Consider the following 18,258-nt stretch of genomic DNA (forward strand, 5'->3'; position numbering starts at 1 on the left):
CACCAGAATATCACAGCATGATCATATATCTTCATTACTTCAGATCAGTAACCTGTATCAACATACCAATTTGGGCAGCAGTGCCCCTACGTTGGAGGTTTTTCTGCCGCACTGCTTCTTTAATTCTGTCAACCTCCTGTTGATATCTCTTGCGATCCTTCATTGCCCCTTCCTTAGCCTCCTTCAATGCAGTTTCTAGTGCCTGATGACATAAAGGTCACTATAAATAAAAAAGAAAACTAAAAGGACAACACTGTATAAATCAAGCAATGTATGTGTTCTAAAAGATTTAGTGATAATGAGCAATGTAAAGTATAAATGCCAAAAATGAGCAAATATCACATACTTTCACTTCAGTGCCAACTAATAGAAAAAATCAAGCCACTACATTTCTTTGTTAAATGCAGCCTTTTTCATTTCTTACCTTTACCCGTTCCATTGTAGCTCTAAGTCTCTTTTCTAGTTTGGGAAGTTCACACCGTAGATCAGCATTATCTCTGACCAGCTGTTTATGAACCTTGGTCAACTGGTCCAAGTTGTTCTCCAAGAACTGAATCTTCTGTTTCTGAGCTAATGATCCACCAGATTCATCAGTCTCTTCTCCAGATGCAGACTAGAAAAATATTGAAATCTTTTTAAAAGAGAAGATTAAGATATACAAATATATGTACCTATCAATAAGCTATCTTACATTATCTAGTTAGGTGGTTTATCAGTATCCAACAGGCTCTCTGATTATTAGCAGGGTGGCTCATGGAGACTCCCTCACTCATTTCTATCCTTATTTGATTTAATCAATCCTCCAAAAAAAGCCTCTCAACCAAGTATGCCCACAATTTGTACTTCCATCTCAATCTCAACAGTCTCTTGTCTCCCTTCCCCTTTAACTGCACAATCTCTTCATTATCATTCTCACAGAACATATAACAGTCTTTCAAAATTCTCACTCCATTTCCTCCTCACTTCATCCACACCTGTTATCACTTCCAATTTTGCTCCTTCACCAATGTTCATATCTGTTCTCTTGTTTTCTGTACATTATATACCTCCTTCCAAAACATCTACTTCTCAGAGAGTACTGATACTTGCTCACCCCTACTCTCAATTGCCATTTTTTTCAACTCCTGCACCTTCCTCTTGACTTTCTGCTCCTTTCTCTTATATATCTCCCAATCATTTGCACTCCTTCCCAATAAATATGACCCAAATGCCTCTCTTTCCTCTTTCATTAGCAACTTTACTTCTTCATCCCATCACTCACTACCCTTTTTTATCTGCCCACCTCCCACCTTTTGCATGCCTAATGCATCTCTTGCACATGTTAGCAATGCTTCCCTAAATACATCCTCTTCCTCATCCACTTCCCTCGCTTCATTAACTCTCCCCTTTTGGCATTCTACACTTAAGTTCACCTAGTATTCCATCATACAAGACTCTTTTCCAAGATCACTTACTCTCACCACTCTCTTTTCACCAACATTGCTTCAACTTTTTCAAAAACCTCAACAAATCTTCACTCTCACCGCCACAAGATAGTGAACAGACATCCCACCAGCTGCACCTCTTGGCATATTTACATCCAAAAGTCTTTCTTTCACACATCTGTCAGTTAATATAATCCAATAATGCCCAATGACCACCTCTCCTACTCACACATGTATACTTGTGTATATCCCTCTTTTTAGACCAGGTATTCCCAATCACCAGTCCTTTTTCAGCACACAACTCTGAAAGCTGTTCACATCACTAAATACCCCATGCTCCACAGTTATACCCTCATCTGCCATGTTACTCTCCTTCACATCTAAATCACCCATCACTAATACCCAGTCTCTTACATCAAAACTGTTGAAACACACAATCAGCAGATCCCAAAAACATTTGCTTCTCATGATCTTTCTCCTCATGACCAGGTGCATAAGCAACAATGATCACCCATCCCTCACCATCCACTTTCAATTTTACCTACATCAATCTAGAATCTACTTTCTTTCACTCTATCACACACTCCTACAACTCATGCTTCAAGAGTTGTGCTACTCCTTCCTTAGCTCTTGTCCTCTCACTAACCACTGACTTCAACCCCAACAACATTTTCAAACCATTCTTCCCCTTTGCCCTTGAGTTTTGTTTTACACAGAGCCAGGACATCAAGGTTTCTTTCCTCAAACACACTACTTACCTCTCCTCTCCTATATTAGTTAAACCCACACAAATTTAGACACCCCAGCCTGAGCCTCCAAGGAGGATGACTTCTTGTTGCTCAGCTTCTTCTTCAGTTCCTTCTTCTAGAAACTGATATACAAGGAGAAGTAAGAGCAAAAGAGTTCATTGCTAGAGTGATGGAAGTTACTGAATGCAGAAAAAGTGACAAGCACGGGGATTCTAGGAAATGTGGGGGATGTGAAGCTTCTCACTTATTCTCCTCACTTATATCAAATTTAGTCACTTCCATCACTCAACACTCATGCATCCACTTTTCCAGATAATCTTAACAGATTTATTCCCATACAACTGCCACATAATTCTTTAGCATCCTTTCCAATTAATGCACATAGTCTTCTTTATGTCATCCCAAAACCAAATCATATCCATGGCCACCCAAGGAAGAATTCTAGATCTACATATGACCTCGTAAGACAAGGAGTATTGCAGCAACCTCACATTTCAGGTGTCAAACTCAAGATGCACCATCCAAAACTCCTAGGAAACATGTCTGAAAGAACCATCACCTGCTAAAGGACCTTCACATTTTCTCATGCAAGCCAGATACCAAATCCATGTTTATGATGGAAATGAAGTGCAAATGACTCGATGCAAATGACTCGCATTTGCAAAGAAATATAAGGCCTGGAGTGAGCAACAGAAGAATAATGCATGGGAGAGTGAAGAGGCTGGTGGTTGCCAAGAGAATGAATCCTTTCACAGTGAAGACCTTGAACCACCAAAAGAGTGTGATGATTTGAGTTTGCTTCAATGGCGCAATGGGTAGGGTAGGGTTGTCATTAAGCAAAAACGCTAAAATGAACATCAAGCAGTACATTAAGGTGGTAGAGAACCATCTGTTTCCTATTTATGAGGTTCATGGGAGTGATCACTTTATGTGAGATAGTAACCCTTGCCATAAAGCTAGAACGGTGGTCATGTGGTTATCAGAGAAAAATAAAATGCTGCTGGAGTGGCCTGATAGTCTGCAGATGGTAATCAAGTCCAAAGGAAAGATGACAAAGTACTAAAATGTACATGTGACACTGCCACTGAAAATATATGGGAACAAGAAGTTTTTGCGAATACCATATGGTAGTCCCAATGATGTCATATGGAAGCAAGGCATAGGTGTGCAAGAGAGTGTGGATGTGATGGAAATGAAATGTTTAAGGACATTCTTTGGTGTGAAGTGGCTTGATCGAATAAGCAATAAATGGGTGAGAGAGAAGCAAGGTAATAAGAAGCTTATGGCTGAGAAAGCTGACACATGTGTGCTGAAATTGTTTGGACATTTGGAGATAATGAGTGAGGAAAGGTTGACAAAGAGGATATATGTGTCAGAGGTGGAGGGGACAAGGAGAAAGGGAGACCATACTGGAGATGAAGAGAGATTTCAAGTGATCATGGCCTGAACATGCAAGGGGTGAAAACTATGCATGGGATAGAGTAAACTAGAAAAATATGGTATACAGAGGAAAACATGCTGTACATGGACTGGACCATGGCACATAAAGCAGCCATGTAAACCATGGAAAGGGTTGTGGGGCCTGGTTGTGGATAGGGTGCTGTGGTTTCATGACAGCTGGAGAATAGATGTGAGCAAATGTGGTCTGTAATCATCTGTTCGTGGCACTAACCCACTAACCCTGGAGATGGCAAACATGAGGAAAAAATTTCAAAAGCAAGGCAGAGTCTGGGGGAAATGAATGGTCATAAGAGGCTGAAAGAGCTCGAACCCTTCAACCTAAAAAGAAAGAAAAGGTACATGAAAATCTATGCATGGCAGTAGATTGAAGATATCAAGAATAACATACCAAAACTGAAATCATATCAGCAAGAGAGGTAGAGAACTATCAAGTTTGAAATAATACCAAGAAATATAATAAAGGTAAACAAAAAAAATTGAAAAGATAATTCATGTAACGTGAGGGAAAATAACAACAGCAACCAAGAGAAAAACTAAATGTGTGATTGAGGTCAGTCCCTGAAAGAAACTAAGATTGACAGCTATGTTTTGTTCATGGTGACAGACAGAAACAGTGTTACTCATTATACCAACTTGGTGAGCCTAATATGCTAATCCTATCTTTTCTGCCATGTCTCATTGTAATACGTACTTATAGGTACATATCCGTGGGGACAGGGGAGAAAGAATACTTCCCACGCATTCCTCACATGTCATACAAGGCGACTAAAGGGGACGGGAGTGGGTGGGCTGGAAACCCTCCCCTCCTTGTATTTTAACTTTCTAAAAGAGGAAACCAAAGAAGGAGTCACGTGGGGAGTGCTCATCCTCCTCGAAGGCTCAGATTGGGGTGTCTAAATGTAAGTGGATGTAACCAAGATGAGAAGAAAGGAGAGGTAGGTGGTATGCTTGAGGAAAGGAACCTAGATGTTTTGACTCTGAGTAAAACGAAGCTCAAGAGTAAAGGGGAAGAGTGGTTTGGGAATGTCTTGGGAGTAAAGTCAGGGGTTAGTGAGAGGACAAGAGCAAAGGAAGGAGTAGCACTACTTCTGAAACAGAAGTGGTGGGAGTATGTGATAGAGTGTAAGAAAGTAAACTCTAAATTGATATGTGTAAAACTGAAAGTGGATGGAGAGAGATGGGTGATTAATGGTGCATATGCACCTGGGCATGAGAAGAAAGATCATGAGAGGCAAGTGTTTTGGGAACAGCTGAGTGTGTGTGTTAGTAGTTTTGATGCACGAGACACGGTTATCGTGATGGGTGATTTAAATGCAAAGGTGAGTAATGTGGCAGTTGAGGGAATAATTGGTGTACATGGGGTGTTCAGGGTTGTAAATGGAAATGGTGAAGAGCTTGTAGATTTATGTGCTGAAAAAGGACTGGTCATTGGGATTACATGGTTTAAGAAGAGAGATATATATATGTATGTAAGTAGGAGAGATGGCCAGAGAGCGTTATTGGATTATGTGTTAATTGATAGGTGTGCGAAATAGAGACTTCTGGATGTTAATGGGCTGAGAGGTACAACTGAAGGGATGTCTGATCATCATCTTGTGGAGGCAAAGGTGAAGATTTGTAGAGGTTTACAGAAAAGAAGAGAGAATGTTGGGGTGAAAAGAGTGGTGAGAGTAAGTGAGCTTGGGAAGAAGATTTGTGTGAGGAAATACCAAGAGAGACTGAGTAAAGAGTGGAAAAAGGCGAGAACAAAGGATGCAGGGGGAGTGGGGGAGGAATGGGATGTATTTAGGGAAGCAGTGATGGCTTGCGCAAAAGATGCTTGAGGCATGAGGAGTGTGGGAGGTGGGCAGATTAGAAAGGTTAGTGAGTGGTGGGATGAAGAAGAGAGAAGCATTTGGACGATTTTTGCAGGGAAATAATGCAAATGACTGGGAGATGTATAAAAGAGAGAGGCAGGAGGTCACGAGAAAGGTGCAAGAGGTGAAAAAGAGGGCAAATGAGAGGTGGGGTGAGAGAATATCAGTAAATTTTAGGGAGAATAAAAAGATGTTTTGGAAGGAGGTAAAGAAAGTGGGTTAAACAAGGAAACAAATGGGAACTTCAGTGAAGGGGGCTAATGGGAAGGTGAAAACAAGTAGTGGTGATGTGAGAAAGAGATGGAGTAAGTATTTTGAAGGTTTGTTGAATGAGTTTGATGATAGAGTGGCAGATATAGGGTGTTTTGTTCAAGGTGGTGTGCAAAGTGAGAGGGTTAGGGAAAATGATTTGGTAAACAGAGAAGACGTAGTAAAAGCTTTGAGGAAGATGAAAGCCGGCAAGGCAGCGGGTTTGGATGGTATTGCAGTGGAATTTATCAAAAAAGGGGGTGACTCTATTGCTGACTGGTTGGTAAGGTTATTCAATGTATGTATGACTCATGGGGAGGTGCCTGAGGATTGGCAAAATGCTTGCATAGTGCCATTGTACAAAGGCAAAGGGGATAAAAGTGAGTGCTCAAATTACAGAGGTATATGTTTGTTGAGTATTCCTGGGAAATTATATGGGAGGGTATTGATTGAGAGGGTGAAGGCATGTACAGAGCATCAGACTGGGGAAGAGCAGTGCGGTTTCAAAAGTGGTAGAGGATGTGTGGATCAGGTGTTGCTTTGAGGAATGCATGTGAGAAATACTTAGAAAAGCAAATAAATTTGTATGTGGCATTTATGGATCTGGAGAAGGCATATGACAGAGTTGATAGAGATGCTCTGTGGAAGGTTTAATATTAAGAATATATGGTGTGGGAGGCAAGTTGTTAGAAGCAGTGAAATGTTTTTATTGAGGATGTAAGGCATGTGTATGTGTAGGAAGAGAGGAAAGTGATTGGTTCTCAGTGAATGTAGGTTTGCGGCAGGGGTGTGTGATGTCTCCATGGTTGTTTAATTTGTTTATGGATGGGGTTGTTAGGGAGGTGAATGCAAGAGTTTTGGAAAGAGGGGCAAGTATGCAGTCTGTTGTGGATGAAAGAGCTTGGGAAAAGAGTCAGTTGTTTGCAGATGATACAGCACTGGTGGCTGATTCATGTGAGAAACTGCAGAAGCTGGTGACTGAGTTTGGTAAAGTGTGTAAAATAAGAAAGCTGAGAGTAAATGAGAGGGACAAGTCAATTGGGAGGTAAGTTTGAATGGAGAAAAACTGGAGGAAGTGAAGTGTTTTAGATATCTGGCAGTGGATTTGGCAGGGGATGGAACCATGGAAGCAGAAGTGAGTCATAGGGTGGGGGAGGGGGCAAAAGTTCTGGGAGCGTTGAAGAATGTGCGGAAGTCGAGAACATTATCTTGGAAAGCAAAAATGGGTATGTCTGAAGGAATAGTCGTTCCAACGATGTTATATGGTTGCAAGGCGTGGGCTATGGATAGAGTTGTGCGGAGGAGGGTGGATGTGTTGGAGATGAGATGTTTGAGGACAATATGTGGTGTGAAGTGGTTTGACGAAGTAAGTAATAATAGGGTAAGAGAGATGTGTGGTTCAGAGAGCAGAAGAGGGTGTTTTGAAATGGTTTGGTCACATAGAGAGAATGAGTGAGGAAAGATTGACAAAGAGGCTATATGTGTCAGAGGTGGAGGGATCGAGAAGTGGGAGACCAAATTGGAGGTGGAAACGTGGAGCGAAAAAGATTTTGAGTGATTGGGGCCTGAACATGCAGGAGGGTGAAAGACGTGCAAGGAATAGAGTGAACTGGAACGATGTGGTATACTGGGGTCGATGTGCTGTCAATGGATTTAACCAGGGCATGTGGAGCGTCTGGGCTAAACCATGGAAAGTTCTGTGGGGCCTGGATGTGGAAAGGGAGCTATGGTTTTGGTGCATTATACATGTAAGCTAGAGACTGAGTGCGAACGAATGTGGCCTTTGTTGTCTTTTCCTAGCGCTACCTCATGCACATGAGGGGGAGGGGGTTGTTATTACGTGTGTGGCGGGGTATGTGGCAGACAGTATGAATTACGTACATGCGTATATATGTAAATGTCTGTGTGTGTACATATATGTATACGTTGAGATGTATAGGTATGTATATTTGTGTGTGTGGACGTGTATGTATATACATGTGTATGTGGGTGGGTTGGGCCATTCTTTCGTCTGTTTCCTTGCGCTACCTTGCTAACGCGGGAGACTGCGACAAAGCAAAATAAATAATAATAAATAGGTACATATGTTTATGGATAGGGTGGTTAGAGAGGTAAATGCAAGTCTTGGAGAGAGGGGCAAGTATGCAGTATGATGTAGATGAGAGGGCTTGGGAAGCAAGTAAGTTGTCGTTTGCTGATGATACAGCACTGGTGACTGATTCGTGTGAGAAACTGCACAAGTTGGTGACTGAGTTAGGTAAAGTGCGTGAAACAAGAAAGCTGAGAGTAAATGTGAATAAGATCAAGGTAATTAGGTTCAGTAGGGTTGAGGGACAACTTAATTGGGAGGTAAGTTTGAATGGAGAAAAACTGTAGGAAGTGAAGTGTTTTAGCTATCTGGGAGTGGATTTAGCACCGGATAATATCATGGAAGTGGAAGTGAGTCACAGGGTAGGGGAGGGGGCGAAGGTTCTGGGAACGTTGAAGAATGTGTGGAAGGCAAGAAGGGTATCTTGGAAAGCAGAGATGGGCATGTTTGAAGGAATATTGGTTCCAACAATGTTATATGTTTGCAAGGCATGGGCTATAGATAGGGTTGTGCAGAGGAGGGTGGATGTGTTGGAAATGAAATGTTTGAGGACAATATGTGGTGTGAGGTGGTTTGATCAAGTAAGTAATGAAAGGGTAAGAGAGGTATGTGATAATACAAAAGTGGGGTCGAGTGAGCAAAAGAGGGTGTTAAAATGGTCTAGTCACATGGAGAAAATGAGTGAGGAACGACTGACAAAGAGGATATATGTGTCAGAGGTGGAGGGAACGAGAAGCAGGAGACCAAATTGTAGGTGGAAGGATGGAGTGAAAAAGATTTTGAGCAATTGGGGCCTGAACATACAGAAGGGTGAAAGGTGGGCAAGGAATAGAGTGAATTGGAATGATGTGGTACACCAGGGTTGACATGCTGTCAATGGACTGATCCTGGCTGAATGTGAAGCATCTGGGATAAACCATGGAAAGCTTTGTGGGCCTGGATGTGGAAAGGGAGCTGTGGTTTTGGTGCATTACACATGACAGCTGAAGACTGAGTGTGAAAGAATGTGGCATTTTTTGGTCTTTTCCTAGCACTACCTCATGGGATTAGTGTGTGTGTGTGTGTGTGTGTGTGTGTGTGTGTGTGTGTGTGTGTATGTGTATGTGTATGTGTGTGTATGTGTATGTGTGTGTGTGTGTGTGTGTGTGTGTGTGTGTGTGTAATTTCATGTGTGGTGGGATGGCGACAGGAATGGATGACGGCAGCAAGTATGATTATGTACACGTGTATATACATATATGGCTGTGCATGCATATGTATATATACGTTGAAATGTATAGGTATGTATATGTGCATGTGTGGGCGTTTATGTACATACATGTGTATGTGGGCGAGTTGGGCCATTCTTTTGTCTGTTTCCTTGTGCTACCTCACTAACGCGGGAGACGGCGATTAATCATAATAATAAAAAATATAGGTACATAGCATTACACTGTCCTTAGCACTTCCTCCTTATTCTAGTCTGCTATACTCCTCTTACAGCTCCATAAATGAATGCATTAAACATAATCTGATATAATATTCCTAAATTTCACCACAACATTACAGTACCTCCCCAATTCCACTGAACTCATTCAACCACTCCTGGCTTATGCTACTCTTTAAAGAAATCCTTCATTTTATCTTTACAGTTCCTCCCTGTTACCATAAAATTTCAGTAGATTCTGCAATCCATTTTTCCAACATTTTCTGCACACTCATTCTTGTAGTAAATATGTGATCAAAAAAAGAAAACCAATTCATCTCTCATTCTTGTAATCCTTTCGATTTTCTCAATGTATACTCTCCAGAAAAGACTTCCATCCTATGCTTAATAACCATATCCTATGTAAAGTTTTAAGTCATCTACAACAACTCTTCCTCAACACAAAGATCACTGACTTCTTTATTAATTTCATATGACAGTGGGGTTTACTTCATTAAAAAGCTTAAATTTCCATTATAAAAATCACTAAAACAAAAGTTTAATATATCAAAGATACATTTCAAAACAAAATAAAAACTATTAGAGATTGGTGATTTACATGCAAAGGTGAGTAATGTGGCAGTTGGTGTACATGGGATATTCAGTGCTGTGAATGGAAATGGTGAAGAGAAGTGTGCTGAAAAAAGACTGTGAGTGGGAATACCTGGTTTAAAAAGAGAGATATACTTGGGAATACCTGCTTTAAAAAGAGAAAGATACATAAGTATACATATGTGAGCAAGAGAGAGAATCAAAAGGCATTATTGGATTATGTGTTGACTGACAGGTGTGTAAAAGAGAGACTTTTGGATGTTAATGTGCTGAGAGGGGCAGCTGGAGGGATGTCTGATCACTATCTTGCAGAGGTGAAGGTGAAGATTTGTAGAGGTTTTCAAAAAAGAAGAGAGAATCTTGTGGAGAAGAGAAAGGACAAATGTGTGAGAAAGTACAAGGAGGTATTGAGTGAAGAATGGAAAAATGTGGGAGCAAATGATGTGAGGGGAGCGGTTGAGGAATGGGATGCATTTAGGAAAGCAGTGATGGCATGTGCAAAAGATGCATGTGGCATAAAAAAGGTGGGAGGTGGGCAGATTAGAAAGGGTAGTGACTGGTGGGACGAAGAAGTAAAGATGTTAGTAAAAGAGAAAGGAGAAGCATTTGGATGATACAAGGAAGGAGCGCAAATCACTGGAAGATGTATATAATATATAAGAGTGGGGCAGGAGTTCAAGAGGAAGGTGCAAGGATTAAAAAAGAGCGTGAATGAGAGTTGGCGTGCAAGAGTATCATTAAACTTTAGGGAGGACAAAAAGATGTTTTGGAAAGAGGTAAATAACGTGCGTAAGATAAGGTAACAAATGGGAACATCGGTGAAACGGGCTAGTGGGGAAGTATTAACAGGTAATGATGAAGTGAGAAGATGGAGTGAGTGATTTGAAGGTTTGTTGAGTGAATTTCATGATCAAGTGGCAGATGTAGGATGTTTTGGTCTAGGTGGTGCGCAATAAGCGGTGGGAGAAAGGTTTGGTTAAGAGTGAAGAGGCAGAGAAAGCTTTGCAGAAGATGAAATCTGGCAAGGCAGTGGATGTCTGGATGGTTTTGCAATTGAACTGGTTGATTGGTTGGTAATGATATTCATTGTATGTATGGATCATGAAGTGTCTGTGGCTTGGCGGAATGCATGCATAGTGCCATTGTATAAATGCAAAAGGGATAAAGGCGAGTGTCCAAACTACAAAGGCATAAGTTTGTCAAGTATTTTTGGAAAATTGTATGGGAGGGTATTGATTGAGAGGGTGAAGGTATGTAAAGAGCATCAAATTGGGGAAGATCAGAGTGGTTTCAGAAGTGGTAGAGGATGTGTGGATCAGTTGTTTGCTTTGAAGAATGTATGTGAGAAATATTTTGAAAAACAAATGGATTTGTATGTAGCATTTATTGATCTAGAGAAGGCATCTGATAGAGTTGATAGATATGCTCTGTGGAAGGTATTAAGAATATATGGTGTGGGAGGCAAGTTGCTATGGGCAGTGAAACCTTTTTAATAAAGGATGTAAGGCATGTGTACAAGTAGGAAGAGAGGGGAGTGATTGGTTCCCAATGAAGTTCAGTCTGCAGATGAAAGCCAGCAAGGCAGCAGGTTTAGATGGCATTGCAGAGGAATTCATTGAAAAAAAGGGGGTGACTGTGTTGTTGACTGGTTGGTAAGGATATTGAACGTATGCATGGCTGATGGTGAAGTGCCTAAGAATTGGCGGAATGCATGCATAGTGCCATTGTACAAAGGCAAAGAGGACAAAGGTGAGTGTTCAAATTACAGAGGTATAAGTTTGTTGAGTATTCCTGGGAAATTATATGGGAGGGTATTGATTGAGAGGGTGAAGGCATGTACACAACATCAGATTGGGGAAGAGCAGTGTGGTTTTAGAAGTGGTAGAGGATGTGTGGATCAGGTGTTTGCTTTGAAGAATGTATGTGAAAAATACTTAGAAAAACAAATGGATTTGTATGTAAAATTTATGGATCTGGAGAAGGCGTCTGATAGAGTTGGTAGAGATGCTCTAAGGAAGGTATTAAGAATATATGGTGTAGTAGGCAAGTTGCTACAAGCAGTGAAAAGTTTTTATCGAGGATGCAAGGCATGTGTATGAGTAGGGAGAGAGGAAAGTGACTGGTTCTCAGTGAATGTCGGTTTGCAGCAGGGTGTATGATGTCTCCATGGATGTTTAATTTATTTATTGATGGGATTGTTAGCAAGGTGAATGCAAGAGTTTTGGAGAGGGGGGCAAGTATGCAGTCTGTTGTGGATGAGAGGGCTTGGGAAGTGAGTCAGTTGTTGTTCGTTGATGATACAGCGCTAGTGGCTGATTCGGGTGAGAAACTGCAGAAGCTAGCAACTGAATTTGGTAAAGTTTGTGAAAGAAGAAAGCTGACAGTAAATGTAAATAAGACCAAGGTCATTAGGTACAAAAGAGGTGAGGGACAAGACAATTGGGAGGTAAGTTTGAATGGAGAAAAACTGGAGGAAGTGAAGTGTTTTCGATATTTGGGAGTGGATTTGGCAGCAGATGAAACCATGGAAGCGGAAGTGAGTCACAGGGTGGGGAGGGGGTGAAAGTTCTGGGAGCATTGAAAAATGTGTGGAAGTCGAGAACAATATCTTGGAAAGCAAAAATGAATATGTTTGAAGGAATAGTGGTTCCAACAATGTTATATGGTTGCGAGGCGTGGGCTATAGATAATTTGTGTGGAGGAGGGTGGATGTGCTGGAAATGAGATGTTTGAGGACAATATGTGGTGTGAGGTGGTTTGATCGAGTAAGTAATGAAAGGGTAAGAGAGATGTGTGGTAATAAAAAGAGTGTGGTTGAGAGAGCAGAATAGGTTGTTTTGAAATGGTTTGGTCACATGGATAGAATGAGTGAGGAAAGATTGACAAAGAGGATATATGTGTCAGAGGTGGAGGGAACGAGGAGAATTGGGAGACCAAACTGGAGGTGGAAAGATGGAGTTAAAAAGATTTTGATGATCGGGGGCATGAACATGCAGGAGGGTGAAAGGCGTGCAATGAATAGAGTGAATTGGAACAATGTGGTATACCAAAACACCCTATATCTGCCACTCTATCATCAAACACATTCAACAAACCTTCAAAATACTCACTCCATCTCCTTCTCACATCACCACTACTTGTTATCACCTCCCCATTAGCCCCCTTCACCAATGTTCCCATTTGTTCCCTTGTCTTACACACTTTATTTACCTCCTTCCAAAACGTCTTTTCATTCTCCCTGAAATCTACTGATACTCTCTGACCCCAACTCTCATTTGCCCTCTTTTTAGCCTCTTGCGCCTTACTCTTGACCTCCCAACTCTTTCTTTTATACATCTCCCACTCATTTGCATTATTTCCCTGCAAAAATCGTCAAAATGCCTCTCTCTTCTCCTTCACTAATAATCTTACTTCTTTATCCCACCACTCACTACCCTTTCTAATCTGCCCACCTCCCACACTTCTCATGCCACAAGCATCTTTTGCACAAGCCATCACTGCTTCCCTAAATACATCCCATTCCTCCCCCCCTCCCCTTACGTCCTTTGTTCTCACCTTTTTCCATTCTGTACTCAGTCTCTCCTAGTACTTCCTCATACAAGTCTCCTTCCCAAGCTCACTCACTCTCACCACTCTCTTCACCCCAACATTCTCTCTTCTTTTCTGAAAACCTCTACAAATCTTCACCTTCGCCTCCACAAGACATCCCTCCATTCCAATAAAGCTCTCTGGCCATCTCTCCTACTTCCATATGTATACTTATAATAATATAATATAATGCATAATGATATAATATAGTATAATAATAATAAAAAAATGTGTATATGATTGGATGGGCCATCCTTCGTCTGTTTCCTGGTGCTACCTTGCCAACACAGGAAATGGCGATCAAGTATGATGAACAAATTCATATTCATTTACCTTCTTCACTCTGGTTTGGAGATCCTGCACGAACAGCTTACGCAAATTGTGTAATGTCTGCAATTCTTTAGCCACGGTCTCTTCTAAACCTTTAAGGTCCTGTCGTGCCTGTTCCTTGCGCTCATGAACAGTTGTCAGCTCATTCAATTTGGCCGTCTGGGAGAGAAAGTATAAGAAATGCTACTAGAAACATGTAATTTTTGTACACACAAAAAGAGTAAAGGATGAATGACAGCAATAAACATAAACAACTATCACTTCTATCTGTCATTTTTAAAATCATTCAAAATATTACACTGCTTAATTGAAACATCCACCTTGTACTAAATAGTATTGTTTAAAAAAATTGCAAATGCAAATATGCAGCATTGCTTATGGGAGCACAATGTGGTACATTAACAGTGGTGTCAGATTTGGAGACAAAACATAGTCCTATTATTCAACTCCTGAGAAAAGTATGCAACACCTGTGCTTCTTATCAGAAATACACTAGATAATCACAAGAGATTTATAACTAACAGTACACAAGAAACAAACTTAAAAGACACTTGAAACATTAACACCTACCTTTTCAGCAACCTCAGCCTTGAGTTTCTCATATTCTGCCTTCAACTGTTCTTCTGTGGCTGCTTTCTTTTGGTTTTCATCTGTGAGCTCATCAATCTGTTGCTGTTTCGCAGTAATTTCATCTCGTAACACAGCCAGCTGAGGACAGAATTATTGCAGCATGGTCAAATATTTATGTAGTATCTTGATTAAAGCAAGGCAAAATGTTTAGTGTGCCAGAAAAGAACAATATTGCATCCACTTGAAATCAGTGTTGTATTCAAGAGTCAAAACAATAATCAGTAAATTTCTAACTACAGTTTCTGGTGAACAAATCATGACTGGCAAAGGATGATGTATGACTGTGAAATGTGATTAAACTATAAAAATGTGAGTGGGAAATTGAAAGCAATGCAGTCGTGGATTAAAAGTCATTGGTGGGCTTTTGCATACCAAATATCCAAATTTTGACTTCAATTCCAACTGAAGCTGAATGTGCTGATATTTTAGTCTTCTACAAGTATACGTATGTAAGTAGGAGAGATGGTCAGAAAGCATTATTGGATTACGTGTTAATTGACAGGCGTGCGAAAGAGAGACTTTTGGATGTTAATGTGCTGAGAGGTGCAACTGGAGGGATGTCTGATCATTATCTTGTGGAGGCTAAGGTGAAGATCTGTATGGGTTTTCAGAAAAGAAGAGTGAATGTTGGGGTGAAGAAGGTGGTGAGAGTAAGTGAGCTTGGGAAGGAGACTTGTGTGAGGAAGTACCAGGAGAGACTGAGTACAGAATGGAAAAAGGTGAGAACAATGGAAGTAAGGGGAGTGGGGGAGGAATGGGATGTATTTAGGGAATCAGTGATGGATTGCGCAAAAGATGCTTGTTGCATGAGAAGAGTGGGAGGTGGGTTGATTAGAAAGGGTAGTGAGTGGTGGGATGAAGAAGTGAGAGTATTAGTGAAAGAGAAGAGAGAGGCATTTTGACGATTTTTGCAGGGAAAAAATGCAAATGAGTGGGAGATGTATAAACGAAAGAGACAGGAGGTCAAGAGAAAGGTGCAAGAGGTGAAAAAGAGGGCAAATGAGAGTTGGGGTGAGAGAGTATCATTAAATTTTAAGGAGAATAAAAAGATGTTTTGGAAGGAGGTAAATAAAGTGCGTAAGACAAGGGAGCAAATGGGAACTTCAGTGAAGGGCGCAAATGGGGAGGTGATAACAAGTAGTGGGGATGTGAGAAGGAGATGGAGTGAGTATTTTGAAGGTTTGTTGAATGTGTTTGATGATAGAGTGGCAGATATAGGGTGTTTTGGTCGAGGTGGTGTGCAAAGTGAGAGGGTTAGGGAAAATGATTTGGTAAACAGAGAAGAGGTAGTGAAAGCTTTGCGGAAGATGAAAGCCGGCAAGGCAGCAGGTTTGGATGGTATTGCAGTGGAATTTATTAAAAAAGGGGGTGACTGTATTATTGACTGGTTGGTAAGGTTATTTAATGTATGTATGACTCATGGTGAGGTGCCTGAGGATTGGCGGAATGCGTGCATAGTGCCATTGTACAAAGGCAAAGGGGATAAGGGTGAGTGCTCAAATTACAGAGGTAAAAGTTTGTTAAGTATTCCTGGTAAATTACATGGGAGGGTATTGATTGAGAGGGTGAAGGCATGTACAGAGCATCAGATTGGGGAAGAGCAGTGTGGTTTCAGAAGTGGTAGAGGATGTGTGGATCAAGTGTTTGCTTTGAAGAATGTATGTGAGAAATACTTAGAAAAGCAAATGGATTTGTATGTAGCATTTATGGATCCGGAGAAGGCTTATGATAGAGTTGAGAGAGATGCTCTGTGGAAGGTATTAAGAATATATGGTGTGGGAGGCAAGTTGTTAGAAGCAGTGAAAAGTTTTTATCGAGGATGTAAGGCATGTGTATGTGTAGGAAGAGAGGAAAGTGATTGGTTCTCAGTGAATGTAGGTTTGCGGCAGGGGTGTGTGATGTCTCCATGGTTGTTTAATTTGTTTATGGATGGGGTTGTTTGGGAGGTAAATGCAAGAGTTTTGGAAAGAGGGGCAAGTATGAAGTCTGTTGGGGATGAGAGAGCTTGGGAAGTGAGTCAGTTGTTGTTTGCTGATGATACAGCGCTGGTGGCTGATTCATGTGAGAAACTGCAGAAGCTGGTGACTGAGTTTGGTAAAGTGTGTGAAAGAAGAAAGTTAAGAATAAATGTGAATAAGAGCAAGGTTATTAGGTACAGTAGGGTTGAGGGTCAAGTCAACTGGGAGGTAAGTTTGAATGGAGAAAAACTGGAGGAAGTAAAGTGTTTTAGATATCTGGGAGTGGATCTGGCAGCGGATGGAACCATGGAAGCGGAAGTGGATCATAGGGTGGGGGAGGGGGCGAAAATTCTGGGAGCCTTGAAGAATGTGTGGAAGTCGAGAACATTATCTCAGAAAGCAAAAATGGGTATGTTTGAAGGAATAGTGGTTCTAACAATGTTGTATGGTTGCGAGGCGTGGGCTATGGATAGAGTTGTGCGCAGGAGGATGGATGTGCTGGAAATGAGATGTTTGAGGACAATGTGTGGTGTGAGGTGGTTTGACCGAGTAAGTAACGTAAGGGTAAGAGAGATGTGTGGGAATAAAAAGAGCGTGGTTGAGAGAGCAGAACAGGGTGTTTTGAAATGGTTTGGGCACATGGAGAGAATGAGTGAGGAAAGATTGACCAAGAGGATATATGTGTCGGAGGTGGAGGGAACGAGGAGAAGTGGGAGACCAAATTGGAGGTGGAAAGATGGAGCGAAAAAGATTTTGTGTGATCGGGGCCTGAACATGCAGGAGGGTGAAAGGAGGGCAAGGAATAGAGTGAATTGGATCGATGTGGTATACCGGGGTTGACGTGCTGTCAGTGGATTGAATCAGGGCATGTGAAGCGTCTGGGGTAAACCATGGAAAGCTGTGTAGGTATGTATATTTGCGTGTGTGGACGTATGTATATACATGTGTATGGGGGTGGGTTGGGCCATTTCTTTCGCCTGTTTCCTTGCGCTACCTCGCAAGCGCGGGAGACGGCGACAAAGCGGAAAAAAAAAAACAAGGTGTTGTGTATGCAACATCAGCTTCCCCTATTTTCTCATTTCTAGGCTCAGTACAGAAAAATGCTGTAAGAACAAACTCCATCCAAGATTAAATTGGGTATTTCTGAATCTTTCCAAGCAGATAATGAAAATGCCCAGTTTTTCATCCTCAACCATACAACTTGAAATTTCAAATTCAGATTCTGTATACTTTTCTCTAAGAAATCAGATTTTTTAAAATTCAAAATATAATGGGGGGCCATAAACTCTCAAAACAAGCTAGTGGTTCGAGAAATGCTTAAAGGACCATTGCTCTGAATAACGCAGCACTAATGAATGGGTTTCAGTCTCCAGATCTATACATTCTGGATTCTTTTTGTGAGAATGTCAAATCTCATGTCTATAAAGAGAAAATCACAAACATGAGCATCTGATTCAGTAGAGAACTGAAAAACGTGCTGCAATAAACTAAAAATGTCAATTAACTTAATCAGGTTCCAAATGAAATGTTACCTTCAAATATGAATTAACCCTTAAATAGAAAGTCATCATAGGATGACTTGCATAGCAGGTTGTGCTCATCATACAGAGAGCACTAAGTTGCCTGGGCTTTTTCTGAACCCACCAATATGGTGACTTGTATAACAGCTAGATATCTCTTGGAAAATTCAGAGACTGGCATTCTAAAGATGTAATTCTGATGTGAAAATATCTATGTAAATAAATGAAAATCAAAGTAATCTTTTTATATATTTGCTATTACATCTTGCATTAGCAAGGCAGCACCAAGAGCACAGACAAAAATAATAAGCCTCATTCCCTTACATCCGCTCTCTAACTGTCATGTTAATACTGCCAAACCAGAGCCCCTTATCCATAACCACAACC

The 18,258-nt window shown here is 41.1% G+C and overlaps 1 protein-coding gene across 1 annotated transcript in view; it reads right to left on the bottom strand.

Moving 5' to 3' along the window:
* The window catches only part of LOC139750933 (kinesin heavy chain-like), a 442,650-nt gene that overhangs the window by 69,310 nt on the left and 355,082 nt on the right, over positions 1 to 18,258 (bottom strand). The window contains exons 14-17 of the mRNA XM_071665845.1: positions 14,334 to 14,471; positions 13,767 to 13,922; positions 425 to 613; positions 67 to 202 (exon numbers count right to left, since the gene is read on the bottom strand). Coding sequence (XP_071521946.1) covers positions 67 to 202; positions 425 to 613; positions 13,767 to 13,922; positions 14,334 to 14,471 — 619 coding nt within the window. The remainder of the gene's footprint in view (positions 1 to 66; positions 203 to 424; positions 614 to 13,766; positions 13,923 to 14,333; positions 14,472 to 18,258) is intronic.

This window comes from Panulirus ornatus, chromosome 10 (genome assembly GCF_036320965.1).
Source record: "Panulirus ornatus isolate Po-2019 chromosome 10, ASM3632096v1, whole genome shotgun sequence".
Classification (NCBI taxonomy): Eukaryota; Metazoa; Arthropoda; class Malacostraca; order Decapoda; family Palinuridae; genus Panulirus; species Panulirus ornatus.